The 8,568-nt window shown below is 52.7% G+C and overlaps 1 protein-coding gene across 1 annotated transcript; it reads right to left on the bottom strand.

The window, feature by feature from the left end:
• Nucleotides 1-5: 5 nt before the first annotated feature.
• Nucleotides 6-8,527, bottom strand: LOC111539169 (golgin subfamily A member 6C; the record flags this gene model as incomplete). Its single annotated transcript, XM_026452228.1, has 15 exons — nt 6-95; nt 187-287; nt 370-469; nt 704-795; nt 1,225-1,300; nt 1,985-2,065; nt 2,342-2,766; nt 3,164-3,251; nt 3,444-3,551; nt 3,659-3,745; nt 4,799-4,905; nt 5,005-5,086; nt 5,187-5,237; nt 5,475-5,513; nt 8,408-8,527. Coding segments are annotated over 15 exons (1,647 nt in total), but the record flags the coding sequence as incomplete, so codon positions are not given.
• Nucleotides 8,528-8,568: the final 41 nt, after the last annotated feature.

Raw genomic sequence — 8,568 nt, 5'->3', positions numbered from 1 at the left:
TCAGCCGGGTTCTGGGCAGCGGAGGGGAATTTGTCATGCCCCTCGTGGTCGCTCACAAGTGGCAACACCAGCTCCTGCAGTTCCAGCAGCTTCACCTGCAGGGAGGGGTGCTCAGCTGCCACGCCTGAGCTGGCTTCACCTCCCATGCCCACCCCCACCCCCGCACAGATGTTGCACGCCCTCTACCTTCATCTCCTCGTTCTGAGCCGGCCTCATGACATCCTCCTTCTCCTGGTGCCAAGTGTTTGGCACTGCCCCCTGGCTCTCATATTCGGTGATGTACTCTCCTGCGAGAGGACAGGGCTCAGACACTGGGGCCCCTCTGAAGGCCCTGCAGCTCCCCCTGCCATGCCCTGGCCTCCTGCTCACTCATGCCCTCTGTTGCTCCAGAGAGCTGGATGAATCCAAGCTCTAATTTTTCCACCTGCTCCTTCCTGTCCGCCTTCTTCGAGAGGTCCATAAAGCTGCTCTGGAGCCAAAATAATGGGGTCACATCTCGGGAGTGACCTGTCCTTCCCCACCCCCACTTTTCTTGGCCCATGCCAGAACTCACCTTCTGCTGCTCCATGGCCCCCTGCAGGGCCCGGTAGGTCTCCCCACACACAGACTCATCCCCAGTCCCTGGGGCCACGCCTAGGACGCTGGCTCCTTCCAGGGACCACAGAGGAAGGTGTCAAAGTAGGGCAGGGAAAGTCAGACTCACCATGGCCTCCTGGCACTCCAGGTCCTCTGGGATGTTTGGCATGAGCCGAGGTGCCTCCTCCTCCTCACCGTCCAGATGTCCTCCTTCATCTCCTGTGGGGAGGTGGCCAGAGGGGTCCTCAGACAACCCATCTAGGGAGGTACTGCGGGCCCGCCTCTCCCCACCCTCACTGTGTAACCCTGAGCCAGGCCCTCCCCAGAGGGGAATGAGCTGCTGTTCTTTATTTTTCCTTTTAAGAACCAAGATCTTGCTATATTGCCCAGGCACAGTCCTGCTACCAGTCAGTGTGGGAATTCTGAACTGCTTCCTTTCTGATCTGGGCCAGTTCACTCATCCTTAGGCAACCAGGTGGCCCCTGATCCCAGGAGGTCACCATATTCATGCTGAGCTTAGTGCAGACACCCGGTCAGCATAATGACTATCTGTTCTAAAGGTCTCTTCCAACCCCTCAATCCTATGCTGTTAATAGTTCCCCCTTCCTCCTGGGGCTGTCTCCTCTTCCTCTGAGTGGTCTCCTGTACCTTCTCCAGGGATAGCCATGAGGCTCAACTGGGCCTCTAGCTGTTGATTCTGCTGGCTGGCAGCTTCTAGGTGCTCCTAAGGGGACGGGAAACAGAGTGAGAAGGCACGGAAGTTGCCAGCTTGTCCCCCTTGGGGCCCTGTCCTCAGCAACTCCCTCCCCTGGGTTTCCTGCAACTTTTGGCAGGCCATCTCAGCCGCTGCTTTGCCCCAAGCTTCCTGCTGCTGCAGCTGGTCCATGAGCTGGGTCTGCAGCAGTAACTCCCTGTGCAGCACCTCCTTCTCGGAGGTCAGCTGCTGATAGGTGGCCACGCACTGCTGCAGGTGACCCAGGTACTAGTCTCACTGCTGCGGCAGACTCTGAGACTCTTGGCTCTTCAGCTCCAGCTGCAGGAAGACCCTGGGCATGAGGGCACATGGTGACTGACCTCAAATGTTTCTCCTGCCTCAGCCTCCCAAAACACTGGGATTACAGGTGTGAGCTACTGCCGCTGGCATAAGGAACCTCTTAAACCAGTCTCTTCCCCTATGATTGGGAGAATCCATGCCTCTAGCTGGGATTATAATGTCTAGACCTGAGAGGAGCCCAGGGCTACCCCCCTCTAAAGGTCAGAGGGCAGGAAGCAAGAAACAGATATAGGGCTGCTCTGGAGGGGGCTGGGGTCACCTTCCCTCCAGCTAGAGCTGCCTTTGGCCTGGGACCTCCCCTCCCCAGAGGCTGGTGCCCGCCTCCCAGCCCTTCTTGGATGGGGCAGAGGTTACCATCTCCTTCACCTCACTCAGCTTCTCCTGCAGCTCCTTTACTTGCTGCTCCAACTGCAGAGCGCTCTTGTTCTCGTTGTTCTGGACAGAGAGAAGCAATCAGTGGCCATCCACTGCAGCTGGAGAACCCTGAACTTGGTGTCTGTCTCCCATGTCACCAGGAAGGGTGGAGGCAGGTTAGAAACATCATCCCCTCTCCCCCACAGCCATCAGAGCAGGGCCTGATGAGTACCGGCTCACAGGTGCCTTTAGAAGTACCATGTCATGTGAGGGCTACACTGCCCCATTTTACAGGTGGGGAAACAAAGGCCTGGAGGGCTAGGGATGAGGGCAACCTCCCCAGGTGGGGCAACCCACCAGATCCTTGAAGCCGCACTGTGGCTCGGCCAGCTGCTTGTCGAGCTTGTGGTTCTGGGAAAGCGCGAGCCTCTCCTCCTGCATTCGCAGCCTCTCCTCCTGCTTTTGCAGCCTCCCCTCCTGCTTTCTTAGCCTCTCCTCCTGTTTTTGCAGTCTCTCTTCCTGCTTTCGCAGCCTCTCACCCTGCTCCCTAAGCCTCTCCTTTTGCTCACGCAGACTCTCCTGTTCTTGCAGCCTCCTCTCCTCCTGCTCCTGAAGCCTCTCCTTTTGCTCCTTGCTCGGGAGACTCAAGGCCTGATTGTTTTCCACCTGGGATTGGAGTTTTCCCACTAAACGCTCCACCTCCTTCCTCAGGTGTTTGGCCTCATCTGGTAGCTGCTCCACCTCAGAGGGCCCTGCTGGGGGCGCCGAGGATGGGGGCTCAGCTGAGAAAGGAAGCAGACAATAAGGGCCTCTGGATTCCTCCTCCCACCCCCTCCCCCCTGAAAAAAAAGAAACAACCCTCCTCTTGATGCACAGCTCCTCTCAGGCTTCCCAAGCTTGGCCTCACTGCTAATGATTCCTCGCACCCGATGGAAGCCAATTTCCAAGCCACTTTCAGATAGAGAGCACTGTGGGTGGCTGACAATAGGCACTCCTCCCTCTTTGCTGATGGGGACCCTGAGGCTCATGGAGATGACAAGACTTGCCGTCTCCTGGCACAGAACCTCTTTCCCACTGCCTCAAAGCCCTTCCATCCACCCACCTCCCTGGGGCATTCTAAGCCACCCCACAGCCCTCTGATGCCAGGCCTGCTCCCAGGTCACACCAGCCCCATCTTACCTATCTGGTGTTTGAGTTCGGACAAGCTCCTCTCCAGCTCCTGTATCCGAAGTATGTCACGCATCTTCTCCTCCTTCAATGTGCGAGCCTGCCCAAAGCACAGGGGGAAAGGGCCCTGGAGAGGGGGCTGGTGGCTGGACCAGCTACCATCTTCCTTTCTGCCCCCACCTCCACAAAGCCCAGACCCATGACCACCTCTGGCTGTACTAGTCCCATTTTACAGATGCCCAGAAAGATCCAGTGACCCATCTAAGGTGGGGGCTGAAGGGTCAGGTCTCACCTCCACCGACATTTTCCACATCCTCTCCTGCCACCGGGCCCTCTCTCCTTTTATATGTTGAGCATATTCATCTCTCTCTAGCTGGACTTGTTTAAATGACTCTGTCACCTGCAAGCATGGGCACAGAAGTTAGGAAGGGCTGTCACTGGTCCTCACCTGCTCCTGGTCACTTGGGGTCATCTTCCTTCCACATCCCACCCTCTGCAAAGCCTCACCTGTCTCACGTGTGCGTTCAGCAGCGCCCGCTCCTTTCTGGTCTGCTGTAACTGCCGCTGGAGGACTGCTTCACTGCGCCTCGCGGACTGGATGGGGAAGAGTGAGAAGTTTTGATCTGGGGAGCCCGAGCAGTGCCCCTCAAAAGGCCTATCGCTAGGCTCAATACACAACTCAGTCAGTAAAGATCAAGGCATTTCCAAGCCCGTGGTCTGGTTTTTAGAAGAACTCAGTAAAGTTGGAAGGGACAGGGAAAGAGATTGAATTTACAGCTGGCTAACGGAGGCCCAGAGAGATCAGATAATACTGCAATTGTTACTGTTATTACTACCACTGTTTGAAACTTTATGGAGTGCTTCACCAGGTACCATGCTAACAATCCCATTTAATCCTCACAACCATCATATGAGACAGTTACTAGGGTAACCTCTATTGCGTAGATGAAAATCATGGAGTATTCGAGGTTAAGTGCTTGCCTAAGATCACTTAGACAGAGCTGGGATTTGAACACCCAGGTCTATCTGATTCTCTAAGCCCATTTTTTTCTTGCTATGGGTGGGGGCACATATAGGAAGTGGAAAATTAATCTTTTGTTCACTTTTTGAAAGGATGATACATTCGCATAGTTCAAAACTCAGAAGGTACAGAAGGGAAGTGTCTCCCAGCCACCCTGTTACTCTCTCCTGAGGTTTTTAACAAATGCTTATGCTTACAGACATGTTTTATGTATATTATCATAGTACATACACACACACAGACACACACACACACAGAAACACACACATACAACTTTCCTCTCTCTACAGAAATGGTGACGTACTAAAGGTACTCTTCTGTACCTTCACAGTACAAGTACCCGATAACCCACCTAGGACGTGGCCAAGGCCACAGCCAGGTAAGAGCAGGACAGGCACTTGGCCTCCCAGTTCTGCGTCCAGTGTTTGCTCCCCACAGTGCCCCCAACTCACCCACAGCACCTGACTCAGGCCCAGGCTACCTCTAACAACCATACACAAAAGTAGCGAGAAATGAGCATGCTGCCTTCTGGGCAGGACACTGCATCCTGCAGAAGGGACCTTTAGGCTCACTCCTGCATCTGGGGAGCCAGGCTGCCAGGGGATGGGGCAGCTGGTTGGACTCACCCTGTCCTCTTCCCGCTGCTGGGTAGACACAGCAGAGAGAGACCGCTCCAATTCTCGAATACGCTGTAAGGAGTATTGCAGGTGGCCGGCCAGATCCTTGGACTCTTCTGTAATGAGAGAGGTTGAGGTGGGGCCCAAAGGAGTCCCCCTAAAGTGCCAGTGTCAAAGTGCCAGGTTGAAGGATGACGGGGTGCCCAGATTCCCACCTTCAAAGTGTCTGGCAGCACGTTTAGTATGGTAAAGGGTGGTCTTCAAGTCTGCCTTTTCCAATGTGCGGATGTTGATTGTCTGGAATTGAACGTTTGGGAGAAAAGCCAAGCAAGTGCTGAAAGAGAAGGAAAGAAACATTCTCCGGAGGACAGGAGAAAACTCCCCACCCTCCACTCACCTCTAACTGCTCCGTTTGTGCTTTGTCTATTTCCTTGTTTGCTTTCTTTTCCTGTAGGAAGAGGAAGACAGAGCTCTTATCTGGGGGAGGCAGAGATGGCACAGCAAGAGACATGCCCCCAGCATGCCACCAATGCCCCAGGACAGGCACACCCATGGGACCAGGTTATCAGGGGGGTGAGCCTTCTTCCCCAGGTTGGGAGTGGGTGAGACGAGACTGACGCCTCTACATCTGAGTGCCCCCCAAACCCAGCAGTCATGTTGTGTGCAAACAAAGAAATCACATGACTTCTTCCAGCTGATGTTCCACTTGTTTCTTCTGTTGTTTCTGTGGGGAGAGTTAAATTCAGGTGACTGAGGGGGCCCCCTGAACTCTATTCCCCAGACCAGGAAGTTGTAGGCAGGACCAGGAATGGATTTTAAAGGCAAAGTTCTCAGACCCAATGGCAACACAAACTGGTCAACTCTCCTCAAGCTCGTAAAGACAGAGGATTTGGGTCTTTGTTGGTTTTTGCCCACAGCCACAAAACGCAAAGTCTGAATCAGGATTCTCTCAAAAGGACAGTAACATAAACCTCTAGAGATGGAATCTGAGAAAGGCCCACACTTCTGCCAGCTTGTGATTTAGAAAGATGTGTTCATTCAACAAACATTTACTGAACACATACAGGCCAGGTACGGGTCTTCACAGCAGACATACAGGACAGAAAAGGACAGACGGGAACCCTTGGCCCTGAGGTTTCTATTCCAGGGGCATTTCAATCTCGGACTGTCAGAGCTTAAAGAGATCTTTGATACTCTCTACCTCCTCTGGAAACACAAGCCTAGGGAGGAGAGGTGGCTTGTCCAGACTCAAAGAGCAAATTAGGGACTGAGTCAGGGCAGAAATACGGGGCCCCTGACAACCCTCACTTTCCTGAGAGGCCACAACCCCAGGGCGTGTGTGGCAAGGACTGGAGCAGGGATGTCTGAAGCAGAGAGAGTCAGCAGAGGGCAGTGACAGAAGAGCCATGCGGCATGCTCCTTGCTCTGGGGTCCCCCCCAGGTGAGGCCTGGGTGCTTCAGCTCCCCATCTGCCCTTTGGACCAGGGACCCTCAGCCCCTTTCTTCAGAGCCCCAAGGGGAAACTAAAACCCAGGATAGGCAGCACGGAATCAGGGGACCCCACTGGACTCTTGTCAATGATTCTATGTTTTCATTTAGTTGATTGATTGTTGCGGAGCTTGACTCCAGGGCTACTTCCAGTTCTTGGTACCGGCTCTGAGGTGCACGCAGAGAGGAGGAGTTGAAGGACGATTGTGGGGAGAGGTAGAGAGAACAATCATTAGGGCTGGGGTATGTGTGGGCTGTCTCAGCTGGCATAGGGGCACCCAGCCCCTGCTGTGAGAGGAGCTTGGGGGGCTGGTGTGCAGGGTCACTGCACCTCGGCCCAGGGCCTCTTACCTTCAGACCCCTCAGGGTAGCAGATGATGCAGGGGTAATAGAAATTCAAAAAAAAAAAAAAAAAGTTACATGGGATAGAGTAACGGATGTCGAGAAAGTAAAAAAAAAAAAACAGCAAGGGGCTGGGCACAGTGACTCATGCATGTAATCGCAGTACATTGGGAGGTGGAGGCGGTTGGATCACTTGAGGTCAGGAGTTTGAGACCAGCCTGGCCTACATGGTGAAACTCCATCTCTACTAAAAATACAAAGATTAGCCTGGCATGGTGGCAGATGCCTGTAATCCCAGCTACTCAGGAGGCTAAGGCAAAAGAATCACTTTAACCCTGGAGGCAGAGGTTGTAGTGAGCCAAGATTGCACCAGCATACTCCGGTCTGGGTGACAGAGTAAGACCCTGTCTCAAAAAAAAAAAAAAAAAAGAAAAGAAAAAAGAAAAAGAAGAAAAGGAAAGAAAAAAAAAAGCCCCAAATCCCACATGCCTGTTCTGTACATTATTCCCAAATTACTTTTAAACTTTAAGGCATATCTCACCATTTCCAAGATGATAAAAGACGCAGGGAAGGAAAAAACCCAATCAATCAAGCAGGTGAAGAAGCAGACATAAACAGGCTGAAGGACAATGCCAGCAAAATAAAAATAAGCCAGAGGCAAAGTATCCCCGAAACCAGAGAAGCCTCAGGGGCATGCACAGCTGGAGACAGCAAGCCAGAGAGGGGTCCTGGCACTGCCTCACCTTCCACTTGTTCAATGGGGGAGCGCTACCCCACTGGAATGGTGAAGGTTGGACACCAGCACCTTCAGATGTCCTGAATCTACATGAGGTGAAAAGGGAAAAACAAGGACAGGGGGAGAAAGACAGAAGTGGCTTAGAGAGAAGCAAGAAAGTCAGGGTAGGAGGAAGATGTGGGTTCAGGAAAATGAAATGCTGAAGAAGAGCAGAGGAGATTAAAACCATGGCCTGTGCCATTCTTCCAAATGGCCACCTGCGGCCTTGCCAGGGGCAGGAACAAATAGATGGAAAAGTCCCCTGAGCGATGCAGTCACAGAGTAGAGTCACCTGACCAATGCAGCTCTTAAAACACTCACTGGACCCCTCTCCTCAGGCCCAGGGCATGGGCGATGAATCTGGTAAAGCTCCAGACCTCCACCTCCATTAAAAAAACCAGACTCCTGAGTAAGGGTTCACTTGAACTAAGGGAGCTCCAGCTAAAAAGCAAGTTTGAAAAACACTGATCTTGTCCAATATCATCTTACAGAGGAGGAAACTGAGGCCCAGGGGAAGAAGTGATTTTTCTGTGGTTACCCAGCAAGCTGGTGGCAAGTTAGATCTTCTCTTACTCCTAGTGCCTGGGGCTTTCCTCACCACACACTGGGGCCCTTTCAGTGACTCCTAAAGGCACAGCCTGATGGCAAGTGTCTGAACTCATGGGCACAGCATCCCCTTGAGACTGGGGATGAGAAAAATCAAGCAGCAATGACCATTTCCTGGGTGTCCTGGGTATTTACAGCGGCCAAGTACTAGGGATTAACATAAAAACAACAACAAGGAATCTCATTTAATCTTCAAAAATGGAAGTCAAACAATACTACCCCTACTTCAGAGATGTGAAAAGAGAGGCCCAAAGAGCTCAAGCAACTTGCCCTAAGTCAGATCCCTAGCACATGGAGAGGCAGGATTCAAACCCACAATTCTTAACCAGTACCCAACAAACTCAACAATTACCCTCTACTGCCCCTTGGGTCCCCTGTCCCCAGGAATCTGACCAGCCAAGACTCACATCCCCAGGTGAGTGGCAACCACCAGAAGTGGTTGTCTCAGGGCTACTGCCAGTATTTTTCTTTTTCGTCTTCGCTCCTGCTGGAACACCAGGGCTGTTCCTCTGCTGATATTCTTTTAGCTGTGGGAAAGAAGAGCAGTAATACTCATGAGGACTACCAG

Source organism: Piliocolobus tephrosceles, unplaced genomic scaffold, assembly GCF_002776525.5.
Source record: "Piliocolobus tephrosceles isolate RC106 unplaced genomic scaffold, ASM277652v3 unscaffolded_32018, whole genome shotgun sequence".
In the NCBI taxonomy this organism is placed as follows: domain Eukaryota; kingdom Metazoa; phylum Chordata; class Mammalia; order Primates; family Cercopithecidae; genus Piliocolobus; species Piliocolobus tephrosceles.
Note: the sequence above shows the minus strand (reverse complement) of the source record. Positions and strands in the feature narration are given on the sequence as shown.